The sequence below is a fragment of the Kryptolebias marmoratus genome, linkage group LG16, assembly GCF_001649575.2.
Source record: "Kryptolebias marmoratus isolate JLee-2015 linkage group LG16, ASM164957v2, whole genome shotgun sequence".
Taxonomy (NCBI): Eukaryota; Metazoa; Chordata; class Actinopteri; order Cyprinodontiformes; family Rivulidae; genus Kryptolebias; species Kryptolebias marmoratus.
Window position 1 is genome coordinate 18569262 of NC_051445.1, and position 24213 is coordinate 18593474.

At 39.0% G+C, this 24213-nt stretch overlaps 1 protein-coding gene and 1 non-coding gene across 3 annotated transcripts in view; one reads left to right on the forward strand and one right to left on the reverse strand.

Annotated features, from left to right (window-relative positions):
- The window catches only part of LOC108232201 (A disintegrin and metalloproteinase with thrombospondin motifs 16), a 54946-nt gene extending 35698 nt beyond the window's left edge, over window positions 1-19248 (forward strand). For both annotated transcript variants that reach the window (XM_017409825.3, XM_025004593.2), the window contains 8 exons: window positions 7-133; window positions 1344-1470; window positions 15666-15870; window positions 17143-17337; window positions 17460-17516; window positions 17980-18195; window positions 18305-18452; window positions 18543-19248. In XM_017409825.3, the coding sequence (XP_017265314.1) occupies window positions 7-133; window positions 1344-1470; window positions 15666-15870; window positions 17143-17337; window positions 17460-17516; window positions 17980-18195; window positions 18305-18452; window positions 18543-18658 (1191 nt within the window). In that variant the 3' untranslated portion in view covers window positions 18659-19248. The remainder of the gene's footprint in view (window positions 1-6; window positions 134-1343; window positions 1471-15665; window positions 15871-17142; window positions 17338-17459; window positions 17517-17979; window positions 18196-18304; window positions 18453-18542) is intronic.
- A 4371-nt stretch (window positions 19249-23619) lies between these two features.
- trnae-cuc lies at window positions 23620-23691 on the reverse strand. Its single transcript has one exon. It is a non-coding gene; the product is annotated as a tRNA-Glu (tRNA).
- Window positions 23692-24213: the final 522 nt, after the last annotated feature.

Below are 24213 nucleotides of genomic sequence, written 5' to 3' on the forward strand. Positions count from 1 at the left end.
TTTTAGATATTGTTGCAGGGCTGGAATCCAGGTGTGCGTTGGGAATACACTCTAAAGAAAACTGATGAGAAGATCAAACACAATTACACATGGGCCATTATACGCTCTCAGTGTTCAGCAACTTGTGCTGGAGGTACGGAAAATAGATTTCTTTTTGCTTAGAAATATACAGTTTTCAAAACATGTTACAATGTCTGTGAAAGATGAAAAAAGGCGGCTCACTTTAATCCTAATCTGGGTCAGACAGAAAATTGAGGGGATGGTTTGTAGATAAGGAGACGAACACTTAAACTCAAACTGGCCACACTGACCTGTAATAAGGCCTCTAGCTGTAGGTTAAATGAAGAGGAGAGTGTCTCCCATCATTACTGAGGGGACATGAGAGGAAGAGGAAGGGACCTCCTATTGTTCTGCTGAAGACCCTCTATTAAACACACACAAGCAGCAAGCAAGCACACACATGCATCCCTGAGATCAGTGACTGAAGTCACTCCTGAGACCTGGTATTGCACACAAATACACCCACAACTGCAGAGTCCGTTGTAATTGACTGGGCACGTAATTTGTGGTCAGAGGTTAAAGGACAACGGTGTGTATGCCTTGTCATGTATCTTTGCACATGCACACTTTTCTTTGCATCTGTTGTATACCAATGAGTGTAGAGGTGCCTATTCTCTGAGTTTGCTTAATAATTGTGAACAAAGCACCCAGTGTAGGGTTTCCACTGATTGAACCTCTAGGTGGCAGTCCACCTTAACCACCGCCATCTCTTCATTTTCTGATTGGAGGCCATGATGGGTTGGTGGGGGTGGGGATGGGGTTGGGGTCTTTATTAAAGAGTGTGACTGACTAGCTGACCCTGTTTGAGTGAAGATGGTGCAGACAGACCTTGCCTTAGGCCAAAGACTAACCAAATTGTGGATTAACGTTTCACCTAACACTATCAGAATTTAATTTTTGTTGAAGGTCACAAAAGCACAAGTCATAACATTTGAAGATACGTTGTAATTAATACAGTTTCAAGGAAAAAATAAACTGTTTAAATGTTTGACAAAATCGTGTCTTCTCATGACATGTGTCAAGGGAAGTGTCTCTGTGAGAGATCACTTGCAGATTAATATCTATTATTCTTTATTCATCCTCTTTTGTTGAGGGTATTCTTTTGTCAATCTGAAACTTTTTTAAATGTTGGCATACACTGTCCAATTTCCTGAAACGTGTTTTAAGACTTGCAGAGGAAATTTGTGCATGAACTATCAGTTTAGTTTAAGCATTATTGTCCAATTGATAGATCATTTCTCTTTAAAATGATAATGTAACTAATTATCTATGCTCTCAAATAGGCCACATGAGCACCAAGTCAGCATGCTACAAAGACTTGAGAGTGCAAGTGAACACATCATACTGCAATCCCAGATCCAGACCGGCTACTGGAGCGATGCCTTGCAACACCCAACCATGCCCAGCCAGGTCAGTGTAGTGTTTATTTTCCTATACATTAATCCAATAATTTTAAAACTGTTACTGTTTTATGAAGGAATTTATACAAATCCACCATGAATGTTTTTACTGTTGTTAAAGGCAAAAAAAAATCTTATTTTTCTCAAGCAGGGTGTTATTTTGATGAAAAGTATAAAACCTCAAGTCCTCGTCATACATCGGTTGGGTCTTATTGTTGAAAAAGAGACACCTTCAAGATCTCTGAGACCCTCTGTTCTCTTTCAGAAATCTCACATGCCAAACAGTGACGGCTCTGTGTTGTTAGTGTATATCACAGAATTAGTGGACTGACAGCAACACCTTTGGTTAGAGTGGTGTGCTGCACATTTGTCACTATCCACTTTAAACATACTCACCTACTCTGCTCTGTGACTTCATCCATTGCCAGCTCAGAGGAGTAACTCTGTACTTTTACACAGAACACCAAAGAACAACTAAACAGTATCTGGCTTGGATTTCTGAAAAGGGCTCCAGTCACAGTTGTTCCACTTGTGTTCCAACAATCAGCACTGGAATGATAAATCCTTATTTTCAGTTACTTTCAAAAAGAACTGTGATCAAGTCTTGATTTTCATATTTTCTCTTGCAAGCAACACCATCAGGTGAATATAGAATAATGAAAAATTGGCCCCTTTAGAACTCTTTTTCTTAGTAAACACTTATCTAATATACTTAAAATACCAGGGAATCTTCCATTAGGAAGACAGCCCAGGCTCATAAAGCTTAGACAAGACTAGTCAAGAGGCCAGAAGCTTGGCAGAGGCTAGGCAAAGCTCTAGGTTCAAAGCAAGTCTCACAGAAGGCAGGAAACCTGAGCTGTAGGGCACCTGGCAGGCTCAGAGAAGGCAGATGGATGCTCCATAGGCTACAGGTCAACAAAGACCCCAGTGCAAGGGCAAGGACATTCACTGCAACAATGCACCCTGTAAAATTTAGTTAGGAAGAGTTTCAAGAACCTAACAAAGAGTCTTAAGAAGTTCATGACCTCAAAATTTCCCAGATACTAATCTGATGAAACCTGATGAAATACATGCAGCGAACACATGACAAAGAGCTTACTTCACAACTCACTGAACAAAAAAAACTGTTGCTAACATCAAACTACCAGACACACCAGGCCATCCCCAACTGATGTTTGTAAATGCCCTAAATGTTCAGTGGTGTTTCATTGACAGCAGGGATGCCTATTTCATTTCCTGTATTTATACAAGTTAGTCTAATTGAGACAAAAATGTCTCAATGAGACCTGTTATGCACAAATGAAACAATACAATCAATAAAAGAAAATAGAATAAATTATAAATACAAGTATATTCATTTCTTTTAAATATAAGTTGCACTGATCAAAGTAACAACAATCAAAAACTCATTAAAAACAGCAGCGAGTGTTTGTAGATGTGATCTGAAATTCTTTCATTAAAAGTTTAAATTTCTCAAGCGTAACAAGCCTGGACAGCTTCTGATCCTGCTGAAGTGTGTTCCAGCTGGAGGGGCCAGAGTATGAGAACGCCTTCTTACCCAGCTCAGGACGCACTTGTGGAACACTGAAGGACATAAAAGTCTGCGACAGTGCTGTTTACAAGTCCTAGAACAAGAGAAATACAATGAAACTCGGCAGAGGATGGATCTGTGATGAATGTTTATCAATGTAAAAGTCTGCAGATGTGTAGCGATGACCATTTAACCAGAGAGTATAAAGTGTAATGATGAGTGAGAGGTTTACTGCCTGTAACGAATCTCAAAGCTCCGTGGTAGACAGTGTCCAGCAGGCATAAAGACCTGGCAGAAGCATTCATATACACAATATCTCCATAGTGTATGAGAGCTAAGAAGGTGGCAGAAACCAGCTGTTTCCATGCATGAAATAAGAAACATAAATCAGCTTTAACTTGAGCTTCTTCAGCATCTTATTTGTAAATGTCTGTTTCTTGAACCCAATAGACAATGAATTTGTGGAGTGGAGATATGAAGTCAAAGTCAGAAGAAAACTTATCAAAATTTAACTTTGGTTGTAGAGAGAAAGGTATGAAGACAGTTAATCTGATCAGCTTTAGAGCTTGGCTCATGTCAGTTGATTTTGACTCAAAAACAGTCTTAATGACAGTTTTAAAGCAGACTTAATGTTTTCAGGACATCAAGCTGGTTTTGAGTTTAAAAAGCTTCAGAAACAGACAAAAATGAAACACACAAAAGTCATTAGTAGCACAAACCAAAGGCAAAAGGGGACCCTTAAAATACAAAGTTATAAAGAGCAAAAATAAGGGGAGTATAAATGCACATGAGAATAGGTAGGTGGGAAAACCATATCAGTGATAATAATCAGGTCATTGGAAATAATCTATCATATGTGCACAAAAATACAACTTTTGAAAATAAAACATGGCAGCATTGCTACAATTCTTTTTGTTAGAATGAATTTATGTGATTAAACCATCACAGTTCATTAAACTCAGTTTAGCTTTACTCATGCATGATGTGTCTAAAGTTTGTGTATTACTTCAGTGATATATAAGATCTAAGGTTTTTACTGGCTCTCAGTCTGAATGTCACTATAAATAGTATTTGAATTGTTCTGGCATGCCCACATATTTCCATGATAAATTTTCTGGATTGGAAGTGATCAGTTTGGTCCCTTTGGATTTCAGGGTTAGCCTGGAACAGTTGTTTAATGTTCTGTAGACTGTGTGACAACCAAATTTGTATCAGTTTAATATTTTATATGTACATATCCATCCTTGAAAACTGAGGAGCCCGTTGATCAGCTTTATGGCAAAATAACTGGAATCAAGTTTTCTAGCTAAACATGCAGGGGGAATTTCTTATGGGCAGCATAACAAGTATTCTCTGCATTTTATTGCTTTTATTGTTGTTGTTGTTAATTTTCCATCTACACTCACTGACAGAAACAGTTAAGCATCTGTGAATTTAAACTGCACATGATGACAAGTCATGTGACTGTGTAGCAAATATTACGAAATCAAATGAATAATGGGGTGGTTAGTACGGACACACTCCTGGTCCCATGTCAGTAGTCTGCGGCTCCCCTCAGGCATGAATTTAAGTAATGATTCAGTGCAGAACACAGCCATACAGCCTTTGTATCTTATTCAGATGTTTGATTAGGGAAAACTTTGGCCTCAACATGATACAGGCAGTTCATATAGACATGTGCTGTGTATGGACGAACGTTATTTTGTTGAAAGACTGGACCAGAGTGATGTCTAAAAAAGGGTAAGACATGTACACTCAGGATGTCACTGTTATAGGGTCAGGGTCCCCTGAATCATTTCCACAGGTGACCTGCAGTGATATGAATCCTTACACATTATGGCAAATGTCATGGGGTTCTATAATGCTTAACACTCAGTGCAGTGATCCTCCCTTGTTGTGGTGTCTTCTGTTTTCAGTGACCAGGGCTGACACAACATGTGTGAGTGCCCTCTCATACCCATTAGATCCAACGTCAGGCAGTACAATCTGTACACCCTACATGCCAGGCAGTGACACTATACGTCCATCAGTCCTCATGCAAACCAACAATGTGACTCATAAAACTACGTTAAGTGCTGTTAATACTGTGTAATTAGTCTGCAAGGCATCCTCTGTGTTTGCTGACTATCACTCCAGTTGTGATGCTACCACCTATTCCCTTTGTTGCCCATTTTAATTGTGCTAGCTACTTGCAAATTAAATTATTATTTATTAAATAAGTATGTCCATATTGGATACTTTTGAGTGCTTAACTTTTTTGTCAGTGAGTGTATTAGCAGTAACATTGGTATGTTTTTCATACCAATACTATGCCATCAGTTAAATTAGTACAGTCAATATCGGCTTCATTATTTGCCCACCTTATGCAGTTTTTATTAAATATTCTACCTCAATACTCAATTGTTTTATTGCCTTTCCAATTCTATTTTCATACTACAATTATACTTTTTCTAATCAACCAGACTTCTACAACAATCATATTTTTTCTTCAGGATTAGTCAACTATCCCACTGTCTCCCACCCACTTTACCATATGAAGTCTAGTCTTTTGTTTTACTATTCATCTGTCCTTACCCCATTCTTTCTGACTGGTATGTATTATTGGCCTGAAACACCTTCACATCTGTAATTTCTTGACGTGCAATGTCGAAAGAGCTATTTATTGGCTGAATCAACTATTCCAATCTTCCCAGATACTGTCTCCTGATAGTAAAGCAAATGAAAGGTGTCAGGCAGAACTGACTGTATTCTCCACCCTTTTCTAACCCATTGAAGCACCTGTTCTGGGATTACAGCATTTTTCCTTTCTCTTATTAAAAAAATAACTTACCATCTGGCCGAAAAAACATGTGCGAGATGAATGATCAGAAACTTTCCTTTGACATTTTGTTTGCATCTTTGTCAAGTCCAACATGATACCTCATCAACTGTCAGCAATACTTAGTTTAAGCTTTTGTTTGAAACTGCAGGCCAAGGACCTATAATTCTCGTCACATGGCGCATCATAATAGGTTGCAAGCTCACAGTAGTCTATCGCGCTGGCCTTCTCACCATTTTAGATATGTGTGGCAATGTGTGCATGCAGATTGCATGGGCAGTTTAGCTTGATGCAACATGTTGATTCATTTCCAATCTCTGATGATCAGACACGCTGAAGTGCACTTTGAAAATTGCTGAGGGGAAGCAGGTGTTCCCTGATGTTGTAAAATGTCATGAGTGTGTGTCAGTTTGAGTTTCTCTTTGACAAACGGGGATATATGACAGAGCAGGATTGGGAGCAAGACCTATGTATGATTGTGTGGTTTTCAGGGTGTGGTTCTGCTGGATCTTGGCAAAAGAAAATCCGTTTTTTGGTCACTGTTTATCCCTGACACTCTAGGGCTGAGGCTGAGGATCAGTCAGCGTGGTTTGATGAGGCAGACATCATAGGGAGTGGTTTGCTAAATGACAGGCAGGACATAAATGAGCACACACACAACACACACCCAGACACACACGCACACACACACATGAAGAATTCTCCTCCCTTGTCTGTGCTGCTCTGGACAGTTTCATGTAGAGTAAAGTCATGGACAGAAAGCATATCAGTGTAAGAGCCTCATGGGATAACAGTGGTCTTAATGAGGGAGGTAATGTGAGATATTTGTGGGTAATGATGTGGTTTCATGATGGAATTATTTGGTCCTCTTGAAACTTTGATATCCACATACTGAAAGTTGAAACTGTATAAAATCTACAAAAAAGTTTGTTAAGCATTTTGAGGTTGTACAAACATTTACTACAAATTATTGACCACAGAATTTATAAATATTAGTCAATTTTAGTGCAGAAACCAGCTGAGATGTAGCAGGTCATTTGTGGAACAGCTGCTGTGGTTAGGGCATGAGATCTCCTGAGTGCATAAGGAGTTGAAGTAATCATTTCTAAGGTATGACGCAGACCCAGTCTGTTGGACCTGCAGAACTCACGTAAAAGCTTAGCAAGTGCAACATATGGTAAAAGTGAATAATTGTTAATTCTCCTGAGTTTATACTATACTGTTCATCTATTTAGTACACAAGCTCTGTCTTGGTCAGGGTTTCAGGTGGCTGGAGTCTATCCTGGCTGTCAAAGTCTATCAAAGAGGCTAAACGAGAAAGAAACACCTTCATGCCTATGGTCGAGTCTGAAAGAAAGCCAGAACATATAGAGAAATCTCATGCTGATACAAAGACAGAAAAGCTCAGCTGAGATTTGGAGCCTTCTTCAGAAAATGCCACTCAGATAATTAGCTGTACTGTTTAGTTTTTATCTCCTGCATTTCGTGACAGTGGGTGATACTGGATCTGACTTTGTCTGTGTCTGTGTTGCATGTCCGTTTGACTGTCATGTTGGCCAAAATTCATGAACCACTAGACGACTTTTAATGAAATGCCGAAAAAGTAATAATTGGATGTACATCTGCAGCTAAATTAATTTTTGGAGTCAACCCACTTCAAGATGGCCACCACAGCCTGTTGATCTTAGCAAGCACAAATATAGCTATAATTCAGTTAATTGACATATACTGAGCTAAAATTTGGTGTGGTAGTAGCTGACCGTCATCCCCAACACATACTTTGTTTTTGCAATATTGCATAACTTGTTTTTAGATCTGATTCAAAAACAGCTATAACTGTATTTTTTAAGATGGTTATAGTTTAAAGTTCTGGCATGAAATGCAAGAGAAATATGCATTCCTTCAATAAAGTATCTGACAGACTAATCGTACCAAAATTTTGGTAATTGTTAAAATTACTTCTGCAAATTGCTTTTCACATCCTTTTTGTTTGTACTGTCCACTATCTAATTGACGCCATCCCTAATTTGGACACAGTTTGTTGAGGTTGTAGACAGAAGCTGAAAACTAAATACAGGAAAAGTCAAAATGTTTTGCACAATGGCACACATTTGTCCCGTGCCACCTAAAAGTTTTTGTTTAGGGGATACAAAGATTAAGATCATGTGCAAGTTAGTTTCTCAATGTGGACTACAATTTAGATGAAAGTTGCAGACTTATGGAGATGCCAGTATTAAAAGGAACAAAACGAGAATATATCCAAAGGTTTTTGACAGCTGTTGTTAGGACTTCAGTTTCTCTGTGCCTCTATTCTAAGTAATCCCACATACACCCTTAGCAGTGGTATGAAATATCAGCCAACTTCTTGCAAATGAAAGGGACACTGCTGACAAGTGGTGCCTTGATTTATGAGCAGAAAGTGGTCCAGTCGAGACACTGACCTCATCTCAGTCAGTGCACTGTGTGCATGTCAAGAAATATTCTGTTGTTGTCTGTCCAAATGTCACTTTGTCCACTGGCTTTTAAAACTTAGTGTTCAAACATGCAATACATGAGTAACAAGGCTTTCATCATGTCATCATTGGTGAAATAAAAAACAAACAACATACTTTGCTTGCTATTCTTTTGTGTTGATGCTTGTTAACCAGAGAAAAAGAAAGAAAACTGAAGGGGCATGTTAATATTGAGGATGAAACTAGCATTCCTGGGAGAAAGCACATTTCCAATCAACACCTTGATATCCTAAAGGTCTGTACATACACTGCAGTAAATTACAATTAAGATAAATACAACACATAATAATAAATGAAAAAAAAACATGGACAAGAATAAAATCTATGTAAAATGAGCACAAAAGCTAACACTTACATAAACAATGTCAATGTCAAATGGGATTCAAAGCCAATGGTTTAATGGCAGCAGGCAATTAGGGATGCCAGTAAAAAAAAAATATTTGATTTGCTATCAGCTTCTTTTTGGCACACAAATACACTCACACAGAGTTAGAGAAAAAGACAGGGCAGGAGAGGTATGGTGGTGGTGTCCCATTACTCTGACCCAAACTCTGTCACCCTCTCATCTATTCAGTTTTAAGTAACCTTACTGTGGCCCACTGCATAATCAGGACAGTTATCAGTGTGCAAAATGACAACGTGTTGTCATGTTTAATAGTAAAGCAGTCGTTATTTTTCTTTTCCGAATGCCCTGTCTTGCTTTTGAGTAATCTCTTTCTTAATCTGCACTGCTCCGGTGGTTTCCCAACACCTGTTGAAGACCTGCTGTTTCAAAATAAACCCTTTGGGAAAAATCTGAAGCATACAATGTCAGTATTATGTAATGGGCACAGAAGTTGTGGAATTCCTTTAGATTATGCAGTTAGCGCTTGTTTTATAGGACCAAACAGCTGTTCGAAAAGGGGGATTTCTATCATCCTGCAGAGCACTGCGACCAGCTGAATATTTCCATCTTAGGCAGCGTGTGTATGTCTCCATTTTGGAACAAGTATCCTAGGAAAATGCTGCACAACCAGAGAGCTGTCTCATACTCTCTGACAAAAAGAGATGAATTGGAGTAGTGGTCATGCTGAAAGAAAATGTAAATATATTAGGCACTCTGAAATGGCGACCACATTCTCCTGAGCTTTGTTAGATCAGACATTTTAAGTACTAATGGCAAGCTTGTGGTTTATTGTATCATCATGTGTAGTTATATGTTGTATATTATGCAGTCACTGCAAATTTTTCATCATTGCTTATAAAAGAATAACAAAAAAAAAACTGGCTTCTGTGAACTTGGCACACCTCTACCAGCACATGAGATGATTCCCACCCTGATGAAAAATGTCAGAGTTGTTAGGCTCTTTTGGTTAAAAGTGTTTGCCAAATGTTAGAATGCCTACTGCTTTACTCATCTTCAGTTGACATAATTAACTGTAGTACTGTGCAATTACTGTTACTAAGGATTTATTTTAATACAAACATTCTTCTCACTTGCTTTATGAAGCTCTGCAATGAAAACACATTTTAGCAAAAACAGGTTCTAACCCACAAGCCCTTAATTGACAGGATGACCTAATTAAAACAGAGAAAAAAGAAAAAAAAACACTCTGGTGCAGGATGCAATCAAAAAAAATATGAATAACTCAAAGTTCTCTGTCCAACTTATTTGCAAAGCTTTCAACCAAATATTGTGACCTCCCTTAATAGATAGAAATATTTTAAATCCTATTATATGACCTGAGCATTTCCAGCATGTGATAATGCAACATTTGTGTTTACATATTCATGTTTCAGAGCACAACTACCAATCAGATGTGTGGGGGGGACAGAGTTATTTTTACCTCTGTGCTGTTCTGTGGAGATGTTATCAGTATTCAATATCTTACCTGCAGTAGCTGCCAGGATCTCAATATGAATATGATGCTATACGTATGTAATACATATCAAAGCTACTTCCACACCTTGGGCCTCTTTTTAAGCTAGTAGAAGATTGCATCTGTCAAACAATCTTTGGTAAACCGTGACAACAAAGTGGGCAGGGGTGGGTAAACATATGCATCTGTAAGCTGTTGTCTGATTGGCCCAGCCATCTGAGCTGTGAAAAAGGTGGTAAGGCAGCAGTACAGACAGAAGACAACAGCACAATTCACATTAACTAAGCACACTACAAGCTTAAAAATATCTATTTTTAAGGCAAAGAGACAAAAATTAGATTAAGAAAATCTCATTTTAACAAGTGCAACAAGTGAAGCTGAAAATTATTTTGTTTACTTTGCCAGCAGGAACCAGAGTTTACGGCAGCTTTGGCTTTATTATAGAATACAATGTGAAAAGACAATAAATGTGAAATCATGCCTCATCTTCTGTGAGTATTCTAGAAAAATTGCAAAAAAAAACTAGAAGGTAAAGTAGTGAGGCTGCTCACATCTTTTCACAATGAGTCAAGTGGCCATCTGCCACGTTTGCCCCAAACAGGAGAGAGTTATGACAGCATCTCTGGAAGTAGCTCTGAGATTAACTGAACAGCTTAAAGCCATAAGAGACAAAATGTTTGCTGTCCTTAACAAAGTTGTGATTAACTAAAAAAAGTTTTGAAAAATTGCCTGTGGCCCTCAAAGCCCCAGTACTTTTTATATATGACCCTCTTGCAACGGAAGTTGAATAGCCCTGATGTAAAAGTTTCTTTTTAAATAACATTCAAACCTTAGAAATGTCTGAGAATCACTGGGTTAACTTAAAATTAGCTCAGTGAGTTTTGATATTTCCTCTTACACTCTTCAACTAGAATAATTTAAATATATTGCTTCTAAAAAAATCTCATATCAAGCTTTAAATACTCATTTATTACTATAGTTTTTTTTTTTAATTGTGGTGTTGAAGCAGGAATAATGGACTTCCCTCAACTATGTTGGTCAATTACACCCTTATATAGATCGAATAATGCAGCCTGACAAGTCGATGCAGGAATATTCTTTGTACATGAACCGATTTCATGTAGCGTATTGTGTTTCTGTGCCTCGCTCGCAGTGGAAAATTTAATTTGGCTCTTATTGGTAAATGGAGCGCTGTGGAGATGTGAAACGAAATGTTTCAGGAGACGAGAGCACGCATATTTGGTTTGCATTTCTTTACGTCACTGTTAAACCGTACAGAGGCACAGGAGAAGCCTTTGAGGTCAGCTGGGAGACACCCTCCACCTCATCCACAGACACACACTGTTGTCAGACCCCCACTGTTATGTGCATTACCTGGGTGGCTTAAGTCTCAGCTGTAAACATAAGTCTAATGGCCGGGACTCTTTGATGTGGAGTTTCTCTCTGTCCAACTACACACACACACACACACAACCACCCAACATTCAGCCAGGGAGAGCCGTCATTCAGTCAAAGTTGTGCTCCTGTCACAGCTTTTCTAATCTCTGCAGGTGATTTGTGGCATTTTGGCTTCACTCAAAACTCAGCCTGATTCTGTCTGCGTTTCATTTAAACTTCTCTTTTAGATTCACAGTCCCCATTTTCACATAAACCGTCTCGGCGACCTCTTTTCATTCGTGCGTGTCGAAGTAGTTTCTCTTTTCCACTTTGTTTTCCTTTCCCTCAGACACATCCCGCCGAGAAGAAAGTTAGAAACCCCTCCGATCAGCATTTACTCACTAATGGATGTGTGTGTTTACACTGACTCGAGGGAACAGTGATAGTGCCTGTAAAGTAATCTCACAAGTGTTTACACTCGACTTGTGGAGCTTATCTTCTTCATCATCTACAGCTTTAGCTGCTTAGGTGTGCTTGCACATGCATCTGTGTTTATACAGAGTGTGCATGTAAACACTTGCGAAATGTATTGTTAGTTAACCTACAGACTGTTTGTCAGTTTAGGGCCTTTGCATTCAGTAATATGTTTTTAAAATAAATGAGATCACTGATTAGGAAAAGAAAATAATACTTTACTACATCTCATACAGTTATTGTTATTGGAAACATAAAGAACAGACTCCATAATCAGTTATGAATCCTAAAAGTTGATTTGCAATGAAGAGATGTCAGTGTATGTTTTTTTTTTTCCTCAGTAAAGCTTTTAGACCATTGCAGAGGATCCAAGACCTCTAATTATAAAATATTCATAAATTGTCTCTAAAGTCATGTTGTGTAAATTTCTGATGGTTTTATTGAAGAATGTGTACTGTACTCACTGTAAACTACACACATTTATCTGCTACATGTTATCAACATATATTGTATTTACAGATTTTAGTCAAGAGTTTAGACATACGGTGTAGCTTTAACACGTAAGTATGAACAAAAATGTTATAAAAACATACCATCTTTACTTTAACAAATGTCTGTACGTGATTTTCTTTCCCCAGTCAACTATAGGGAGTTAGTTTTACATTTAAAATTACAATGTAGAATATTTGTTACATGAAGAATAATTGATGTCTTTACCAGAGCAACCTCTCCACTTGGCCTTTGTGTGCTTTTTGTATTTCTTCCTCATAAGCTCATATTTTTACGTGTATGATCGTAAATGTGTTTCTTTGTCGGAGTGACCAACGTTTGTGGTGCTCGTTCATTGAAAATCCCACATATTTGAATCCATTTAGTTCAGCCTTTACCAAGAACTTGGACTTTATGATTTATTTTATGAGTTTCAACTCAAGTTTCATGTTTGGTTTTGACTCAGGTATAGTTGGAGTTTGACTGTTTTGCTCGAGTGCAGCACTGAGCCATCTTGAATTAAGTTGACTCTAAAAACTACAGTTTACTTCATTTTGTTTAAATGAGATAACCTGCATTTAGCTGCAGTTTAATTTAGTTAGACAAATTCAGTTTTGCATTGAAGTTCTTCTTGCCAGTTTTGCTGGACACCTTCCTGTAAGAGATCCATCACTTGGTTAAATTTAGTGTCTTACAGTGCAGTAAATTCTTTAACAATTATCCTTAATTAAGAAAAATATTTAGTCTTAAGTGACAGAGAAAAATGAAATATATTATGTGGCTGGTGTGCTGCCATGCCAGGATTTTGAGTTTGGGACTTTGTAAATAATTCTTTTTTTTTTTCTTTTTTCTGAGAGACCATAAGTTTGTCTGCATCCCTGGGTTCAAAAACCTCAAATCACGACAACTTGGACAGATATTTTAAAGCACATCAAGTTTTTACAACCCATATAACCCCTCTCTGTATAAACTGTGAGCAGATATGAAACATATGCTGGGTCGACCGCAGCATAACATGCTAGACTGGACTAGCTGGCGGTGGTCAGTCCATCTCTGCACGTCATACTATTTTGAGGCCTAGTTATTTCATTTTGCTGTGTCTGCACCCGGTGCGTTGGACTAAACGTGCATTACATCATGGAAAAAGGTTTCCAGTGCCTGCTTTTAATTATAACCTGATATCGTATCATTTCATAGTTTGGGTCTACACAAAGGCGAGCAAAGAAAAAAAAAACATCTCACAGTGGCAGCGTGAAAGTTCAAGCATACATACAGGGTTAAGGTATTAACACTAGTCAGAGGTTATTAATGCCACGAGCGTCCATCTTTACATGGACATCTGACCCTCGTGTTCCTGTCCAGAGAGTGTAATACTGAGACCATTACTCATAGCAGCCAAGAGGACAAAAACACCTCCATGATGATGTGGCTTTAATATGTAAATCGCTGTTCCTCTGAAGTGATTATAGGGATAGATTCATGGCACAAGTCTTCTATGTTGAAGCTCTGGTATCTTATCTACATGTTCCATCACATTAAGGACTTGTCTACTAAGGACATTTACTCAAATACAGTAGCAAAATATAATTTTGAGTTACCTGTGCTGGAAGTTGCCATATTCTGCTGCATAATAATTCTACTCTGCAAAATGATTGTTCATTTTACCCCACTACATTTATTTAACAACTAGTAAGAAGGTAATTCCCTAAAGGTTTGGTTAAATTATTCCGAATACAGAACTTGGAAAAGTTATATGAAGAACACGGAAAGTTACACACACATTAATAAATGATGTAACTGATATAAATAATAATACCTTGCACAGTTGACCGACCTTAGCAAACACAAAAAAAGACTATACCTCAGTCAGTTTTAAAGATATTGAGCTAAAACTTGGTGTGGTAGTGGGACAATCATCCCCAACATGTACTGTGAGATCTTGGAATGTTGCAGATCACAAAATTACATCATTTACGAGGTTTGACCAAAATGGTTTTAACTCTGTTTTGAAATGATCTTCATTTAACAAAAGGCAGTGGGCAATATGCATTCTTTCAAGGAATGCTAGGCCTTTAATGTTTTTTGTTTTTATACCACATATTAGTTGTGGCTACTACCACAAGGGGCAGCCCCTTGTTTTTGCCAAAAGCTCAAAAAAATGTCAGCATAAATGTCACAAACTGTGCAGACTCTGCTCACTTGGTGAGTCGTATGAAATGAGCAGACATATTGAAACTTTAATCTCTACAGCCCCCTAATCTTCTATAAAATCCTCCTTTGATGATGCTTCCTTCTGACAAGCCCCAACAAATTTAAGTCCAATCCAAATGGACTATCTCTTGTTATATTTTAGATTCAGTACTGCTTTTTTAGCACCCTTTAGAGGTCTTTCAGGTAAATCAAGGTGTGTTTTGGAGGAAGACGGTATAGTGTGTGTGACAAAGGTTCGAGCTGATTGAACAGATTCAATAAACTTTACAGAAGCGAGAAGGCTTGGGGATTAGCTGACTTATGATACTGTACTGACTTTGAAAAAAAAAAAAAATGTAAACTTCACTGTCAGAATCTGAGAAATTGCACTCTGAAGGGAGCTAAACATGCACCATATCTTCTACCAGAAGATGTTTTTCAGTTGTTTGTTAGTTTTTCTTTTGTTTTGGGTTTTTTAACAAAAGAATTATGTGTTGATGTTTAGTTTTAGAGGTAATGCGGGCTAGGTTTTGACAGGCGGGGAGGTTGAAGTTTTTGAAATGTGGTTCAGGTTACAGCTTATCCATCTGGTGTTTCAGCTGTTTGGATCTGCTCATCATCCATGAACAAATAGCTAAAACCCTGCAGAGCCAATGGGCTTGAAGTCTGACAAATCTGAAGTGTGACTATTAGAATGAAGCTGATTTAGTTTATTATACATAGACATATAAAATGAGCTACACATACACGTTTTTGGAATTAGTCCCTTTTTTCTCTGATACCTCCACATGGGTCACCAAAATGAAAAAGAAAAAACACCTTCGATGTAACATGGGGGATCCATCTACAGCAGCTATAAATGTACAGTTATCATGAGGTCCTTCAGGCTTGTCTGAATGAGTTATGGAGGAGCTGCAAATGTTTACTCAGCAGGCTTGTGTTGTGTTGTCCCAGCTGGTCTGTCGGAGAGTGGGGGGCATGCAGCCGGACCTGTGGAGGAGGGGAGCAGGCGCGGCTGGTCCGGTGTGTCCAGAAAAGCAGCCAGACCAAGACAGATGTCCTATCCGACTCTGGCTGTGCCCAGTTCACACCAGTTAGAAGGCAGGCCTGCAGCACGCACAGCTGTCCACCAGTCTGGACTGCCGGGCCGTGGTCACAGGTAAGCGTGTAAAGCAGCGCATCCATCGTGCGAGAATAATCCATTTATTGATGTAGGAACAGAGTTTTGTAGAAGCAAAGCTGGGAAATAATATAAAGCTACCCATTCGGCCTCTCTACATGTGCTGTTAAGTGGAACTTTGCTTTGTTGGCTTCAACACTTTTTATGACAGTGATCTCAGCAGCTCTGAACCATGAATGATCCCACTGAGACTTCTCGCTTTTTGTTCTGGTTTAGTTCCTTTACGATGTGTTTGGTAATTTGTCTCACTGTTAAACATTTGCCACGAAAATTTCACACCGAACACTGGTGTCCAGTTTCCTTTTTCTCTCGTACGTTGTGGCACAGTTTAGTGCATCGTTGCCTTGGAAACCATGTGTCCTATAGTAGTGAAAGACACACCGGGTGAAAAAAATACAAAATGTCTATATTTTGATGTATAATTTGTGTATGCAGTAAAAAAAAAGTTGTGGGAGTAAGAAGATTTTGTTTTCCAAAAAGTTTGAAAAGTTTAAGACAGCTCAAACGTTAGTGTGAGACATCATCAGCTGTCAGTTGGACAAATCTCAGTGGAAAATCTCCCAAAATCATAAAATGTAAACTGTGATTGTGTAAACATTGTTAAAGAAATCAAAATGCCCATACAGTAATGTAAAGTCTAACTCTTTTTGACCTGTTCAAACTTTGAAGGATGTTTCTACACCAAAATATGTCCAAGCTATAGAGCTCCGAAGAGTGCTGGTTTCACTCTTTTTGTCAAAATCCCATTAATGTGTAGGGGTAAATTTCTTGACTTTTTTAAATGTTAGTTGTATGCAAGTGCCACCAGTGTAGGAATTGTGCATGGAAAATGGAGAAAACAGCCTTAAAGACAAAAAGGCATATTTTTATGAAAACTACTTACAAGTTAAACATTTATTGAATAGATATCACTGCGAAACTAAATAAGAAAGCAATGCTTTTGTTTTAAAAGTTTTGCATTACAAATCTTTTTAAATTATGAATATCAAACGTGTGCGCATACAAAAAAACACCTATTGCATTCCCACTGGTTTGAATTAATGATTAGTATATAAAACGTTGTATACTCAACTATGTATTTTTGATGCTTTTTGTCAATTAGTCTAAAAGCAAATCCGTTGTGGTAACAACTATGCTCCAAAAACGTCTGAATTGTTGAAATAATAATAGTTGTGCATGCAGTGTCTTGCCATAAAACATAACACATCATCCTCACGTCCTCACGTCCTCTTCTTTTTGTTTTATTTGCAGTGTTCCCGTAAGTGTGGCAACGGCCTGAAGAAGAGAACCGTTCTATGTACGAGCAACGGCGCAGGTGCTCAGACTCGCACGCTGCCAGACGGCGAGTGTGCAGGTCTGCAGAAACCTGCCAGCCAGGAATCCTGCTTCCTCAAACGCTGCCAGAAACAACGCAAGCTCCAGTGGTTCGTCTCCACGTGGCAACAGGTAAATTCAGTGATAAAGGTGGGCAGAGATTGTGAACCGTAAAGGTGAAGCAGTATGCATGATATGTATTTAGTTTAGTGTTAAAGTAAATCAATTAGTTTTGTTCTGTTTTTTATGTGCAGTGCTCAGCAACATGTGGTCGTGGCTATCAGGCACGCCTCATCAAGTGTGCAGAGAAGGTCTGTATCTGGTTTGTTTCTTTTGTATAGTGGTCTCCAATCCTGGTCCTGGAGGACCGCCATCCTGCATGTTTTCCTTGTTTCTCTGCTCCAAAACACCTGATTTGAATCAATGGGTGATTAACAGGCTTCTGCAGAACATGAAGAGGTGATTTAACCTCTGAATCAGGTGTGTTGGAGCAGGGAAACAAGTAAAACATGCAGGAGAGTGGCCCTCAAGGACCAGGATTGGAGACCCCTGGTTTTGTAGAATTGGCATTTCTAAGTATTGAACAACTTATTGTGAACATTATGACAATCAGCATGAATGCGTATCCACCTGAATCCCTGTTTTTGTGAGATTTGTTTTTAATTCTGCCACTTACTTTAGTATAAAACACACACAGAGTTGTTTTTGTGTAGTAGACTGTGACAGCCTTCTTGATGGCATTTGATGATTTTGACTGAATGTCGGACTTTAAAGGACACTGCAGGGAAATACAGAGAGCTGGCCGCCAAGAAGTGCTTCCATGTTCCCAAGCCCACTGTGGAGCTCCAGAGGCCCTGCATCTTGGCCGAGTGTCCGACCCGCCCAACGCCCCCAGTGCATCGCTGGAGGACGCCCCATCACTCCTATCCATCGCCGCCGCTCCCTCGCGCTCCACTTTCACCAAAGTGGAACTCGTCCCCCTGGTCTCAGGTGAGTTCAAGCAAAGTGGGGTTTCCTAGCTGACCTGTTTTAGGCGTGCATCAAGTTTTGACAGCTGACAGGATTATCGCCATCACAGAGACTTTGTTTCCTCGCGCAGTGCTCGGTAACATGCGGAGGAGGAGTTCAGACCAGGGCGGTCCAATGTCAGGTTCAGGGTAAACTTTCCTCCGGCTGCAGCCTCCGTCCTAAACCGCCAACATCTCAGGCCTGTAACACCAACTTCTGCCCTCAGCCAGAGAAGAAAGGTACCAAAGCTTTTACATGATGCCTTCAAATTAGGGATAAGATTTCCCAAATTGTTTACTTTTCTTTTTTTTCCCCCTCTTGTTCCACAGATCTCACTTGTAGGGATTACTTTAACTGGTGCTACCTGGTGCCCCAGCACGGAGTCTGCAACCACAAGTTCTATGGCAAGCAGTGCTGCCACTCCTGTTCAAATTCAAACCTATAATCATCCAGAGCGACTGTCTTTGACACAGGCACATATGTAGCTAAGATAGTCAAAAGACTATATTTGGTGTCCATGCTTGGTAAGATGAGATTTTTGTCCTAAGCGAGTGGTGAGCACTGAAAAAAAAACAAAAAAACATTTCTATGGATGTGCAAGAGTGTTGCCGAGCCCTTTCTTCTCTCTGCGATGCCGGACATCTGGACATGAGAATCTGATCAGACTGAAGGAATGTGATCAGAAAAGAGCAAGTAAGGTGGAGCATTATGGGAAGGAACTATGAAAATTGCAAACTTGATGAAAGCTAACAGCACTGGTGTGTCCAAACAGCAGCTTCTCGTGGCAAACCAACTGCAGGCGAGGGTTCAAGCACTGCCACACAACGACAAGTGTCATGCTCTGATCTGTGCTGTTCTTGTTGTGAATCTGAGGTCAACGATGAAAAGGGATGCTTCAAGTAGGCAATGAAATAGTTATGAACTTGCCCTAAGCTTTACCAACTAAAATCAGCTAGGCAAACTGCAACTCCTGAAGTGCAGTACAATAAGAGGCCGTTAAAAAAAAAAAAAAAAAAACATTAACCAACTTGAGAGCTATTTTGAGACAGAAACAGGTTGCGTGAACAGGTGTTCATACATATTGGTGCTACAGTTCGTCACTTTGATTTTTACAGAAAGCAGCGGGGTATTTTCAGGATTCAGGAAAGAATTGTGTTACGTATGTACAGTATTGTTTGTTTTATTTATTTGCTTTACAAGACAGCATTGCTGGAAGACTGTATTAATAAGCCACATAAAAATAGCATTTTTAAACCTAGCTGAATGTTGTGTATTAAAAAATATGACAAAAAAAATGTTTTCTTTAGATGAAAACGCAGCTGTTAAGTGGAAACCTTTAACAGTAACTATTAGTGTGTTATTTAAAAAGCCACCAGTTTGTGCTACGTTGTTATACAAGGGAAGTCACGTGTTGAATATGCACAGAAATGCATTACATTTCACAAAAGAACTTGCAGGTGATGATTTTTTTCTGTTGCATTGTGACTTTTTATAATGTAAACCAAACAGCATTAACACATGTGCGTCATGACAGCGACCGAGCTGCAGCGTGAGTCCTGAAGTCATTCTGTTTGACTTTAAATGTGACCGAATGTCGTCTTCCGCAGAGAAGAAACTTTTAAACTGTAAACGGATACGTGCTAAATGGAAAAAGGCTCAAGATGGAAATGTAATCTCCTCAGTCGAATTTCTTTCTGGATGAAGTGTTCAACTGGGATAGGTGCTGTCATCACACCCTGACAACAGGTTTGCCTTTCCACGAGTTATTAGCATCCCTATCGCTGTTGTTCCATATTTTTAGCTTCATCATAAGGGCTAGACTGTTGTCTTGTGCTTCCGTGGTTTTATTACTCCGCTTTGTAACTTTGAGATTTAACAGCTGTATTGTACGTTTGTAAGTTTAAACATGCCCCGACTCTAGTCTTCGTCTTTTATTGTCTGCCTGCAGCTCACAAGGTGTATTCTCTGTTTTGCACATTTTAAACCCACCTGATGTATTCGATCAGGCTTCTTATGATTGTTTTGGTGTTTTTTTGTTTTTCAAACAAGCGTCGAGAGACTGAACCCTTCAATGGGAGTGAACCAGAACGGACTAATAAAGTTTGCAGTATAAGTATGTAGTATCAATTTGCAGTTCCGGGTTTGTCAAGTTGAAAAGTGAAAGTGATAAAGAAACATTAAGTTGTGATAACTAATCCGCTTTCCTCATTGCTTCAACACATTTTGTCTCAAAACATATTGATCTTGGAACCTGCAGCTTTCTGACCTGATTTTAGGTTTTACTTAATAACTAAGTGTTCCACTTAAATACAGTCCATCCATCCATTTTCTTTACCCAATTCTCTGTACAAAGTTGTGGGGAGCTGGTGTTTATCTCCAGGGGCCACTGGGTGAGAGGTGGGGGACGCCCTGGACAAGAGGCCGGTTCATCACAGGACCACAAGGAGACCAACCAGACAGACAACCATTCACGCTGTCACGGCTTCGTTTCTGCTACATTCACAGCTTAGAGTTGTCGATTAACCTAACGTGCATGTTTTTTGGTCTGTGGGAGGAAAACAGAGAAAACCCACACACATGCACAGGGAAAACCTGCCAACTCCACACAGAAAGGTCGCGGTTAAGTTTTGAACTCGCAGCCCTGTTACTGTGAGGCGACAGCTCCACCGTTCTACACACATTCATACACTGAGTTACTGTCTGAGACTTAAAGGGGTAGTTTAGATCTTTCCAAGTGGGGTTTTGTAAAAAGGGGATGAAATTTTACTATCTTACCTGTTGTAGATAGCTCTTGGATTCGTTATTTGATTCTGACCGGACTGGCAACCTATTGATTCATCTGAGAAGAGTTGAGAACAAAGTTACTGTCTACTGTTTGTGCAAATGTTATTTTAGAAACCCTTACTTCACTCCCATTATTGAATTCTGTAGTTATTTACAAAAAATAGAAGCATGGGAAACTTATCAGAATCATAAAATAATCATAAAATTTCTGCTGGAATAATCATGCTTGGTTTTATGTCTTTTGTTTTATTCTTATTTTGTCTTGTGTGACCACTGTTTTGTCTTTAATTTATTCCTTTGTACAGCACTTTAGTCATGTGGTTGTTTAAAGTGCTTTGTAAATAAAGCTGGTATGGTATGGTATGGTTTAGTCTCAGACTAGCTGTTAGCTTGTCAATCCGGTCAGAATTAAACTCTGTTTCTCCAAACTGTGGTAATTCAAAGAGCTACAGCTACAACATGTGAGCTATCATTCGTTCATAACCTTTCCAAAGAACCCCACTTCAAAAACACCTGAACTAACCCTTTACGATCATTAAGTGGATAAAATGGAGCTGTAAAATGAACGATGCCACAGTTCCACTTTGAGCGCCCTCTAACAAAAATCTGATCATTTAAAAAAAAAAAACACAGCTACAAGGAGGAAACTTTTTTACAACGTTTATGACGTGTTTTCAAACAAAGAATCGGTGAACTGTGTGAAAACCTAATCCAAGGCTCTGACTCGCAGTCATGCCAACGTGGTATTAGCCATTTCAACACTTATGACATATCGGGTCTGGGCTCCTCTCTTTAGTCATCTCATTGCTAGGCACAGAGACACAGATGGTTAAAACAAAAAAAAAACATTGTGGTAATCCTGGGGGCACAGTCCTGAGGCCGTCAGATGGAGAGTAGAGGGGGAAGAGGGGAAGAGGACATGTATACAGTAAACAAGCACAAGAACAAGCCATTAATCTTTCTCAACTACCTCTCTGTAGTCGACTTGAAGTTGGCCAACTCTGAGTGTTGTTTGTTCTTTTAAAGGGAAATGTATGCAAGATTTTCCAAGATGCAAAAACCAAAAAAAATTACTTTTTTAACGTTAGTTTGCTGACAAAACAAAAGAAGCTCTAACCACACAAGAAGGACATGTTCAGGTTTGAAGCATTTTGTTTATACAGAGATACAGATCAGACAATGGCTTCCTGTAGATAACAAAGGTGGCAGATACAAATCTGGCCACATCCAAAATGTTACCTTTCTCATGTCCGGTAACACAAACAGATTATCTGCGAGGGGCAGACAGGAAGATAGAAAAGCTTACACAGCACTCACCTTTCCAACTTTAAAGGAGTCAGGCTATCTCTTCACTGCATCTGTTTGGAGAGAGGTGGTTCTTTAGCCTCGAGGCAGCACTCAGACAGAAAGGTTCATCTGAAGTTACAGGCCTATTATCATTCCATCAGGATGCACCTACAAACTTTCCACCCAGCTACTGGGATCCAAACCTGCTGCCACACCATTCAAGACTACTATGGAAACAAAATATGTGACAAAAAAACTGAATTTTTCCAGCATAGCTTCATTTTTAGGAGTAAATAGTCTAAAAGTGACTAAATTACTGTTGTTGGCCTAAATGGATTAAAGGTTATCCATCTCAGTTTGTCCTCAATCTAAATCAGAACTACATAAATGTGGGTCTGTTTTGTAATATCAGCAGCAGTGAAGGTTGTAAATAAATGCACAAAAACCCACAGCTCAGTGTATGACAGAGTTACCAAGCCATGAGTCATTTTCACACAGGCACTCATCTTTTAAAATTATCTTGACATCATCTGAATGAGCTGTATGTAGGAAGACAAATGTCAGAAATTAGTTGGTCGAGCTGCTGTGGTCAGATATGTATCTACCAGCTGCTTGTTTGCTGTTTATCGTGCGTTTTTGCTAAACAGCAAACAGTTAACTGGCAGGTATGCATATATTGTAATAATGCTTTCTATTTTTTTTTTTTGCAGTATATAGGATTCTGATAACAGTCACTGATGAGTTGCATGGCTTCTTCAGCTGATGTCTGTCTCACAGAAAGATGTCCTGTTGCTGAGTTCACGTATGAATTGAGCTGCTGCAGACAATGTCAGGACAGAAACAGCCCAGAGATTTATGTGTAAAAATGGTTCAGTTCCACAACATTTGCGGACAGGTAAAATTATGCTATTTAAAACTTCCATTAAGCTAATAGTGTTCATTTTTAGTTGCTCAAAATTGACAACAATTCAATATGTTTGCATGTCTAATTTGTACCGTTTGAGTCATTCTTAATCGAGCCAAATAGAAATAGATCTGCCTGTGTTGATGTGTTTGTGTGGATGTTAAAGGACAGAAAAAGAGAGAGAGAGAGAGAGAGAGAGAGAGGTTAAAAAAACAACCAGTCCAACATCACCCTCTACTGGCTATACAATAAGATTTTAAATTAAACCCATAGAATACTAAGAAAGAAAATGGATATGTCACCAAATGAATTTCAGAATGGTTAGAACTTTATATTTTTGAAATACAACTTGCTTTCAACCACAAAACGATGACTTTAAATACCATAACGATTTATAATTTAAACAAGATGACTTGGAAGAAAAACGAATGTTCCCTGACCGGGAATCGAACCCGGGCCGCGGCGGTGAGAGCGCCGAATCCTAACCACTAGACCACCAGGGACGCTGCATGATAGGTCATGAAATACGCAATTAAGGGTTTCAAGTAAAGAAAAGAACATGGTTGCTGTGGGAGACTGAATCTGGTCTTGTTTATGAAACTTTTAGGTTACAGCTATTCTGAAAAAAAAAAAACTGTGACAATCTTCGAGCTTAAGATAACAAACCTGTCCCATTAAAATCTTCATGAGTAATGAAGCAACTTCTTCCTTCCGGGTCTTAATTAAACTAGCCATTTTTAACCCTGACAACCAAAGGCAGTGGTTTCATCTAGAGCGGTTTAAAGTTGCTTGCTGGTGGAGTTTTTTAACATAGACAGAGAACTATTTTCAATGTAGTTAATTAATATTTTTTTCCTATGAGTAAGCGGAGTATGGATCCCTTACTTTTGTTGCTAAAGTTCGCTAGTGCAAAAAAATCACAAAGCACTACTTCCAGCCCGCCCTCTACTGGATACAAGCTAAAGTGCAGGTTTATCTACGAGCCCTTCCGCCATCAACAGACACTGCCTGAGACAAATTTCCAT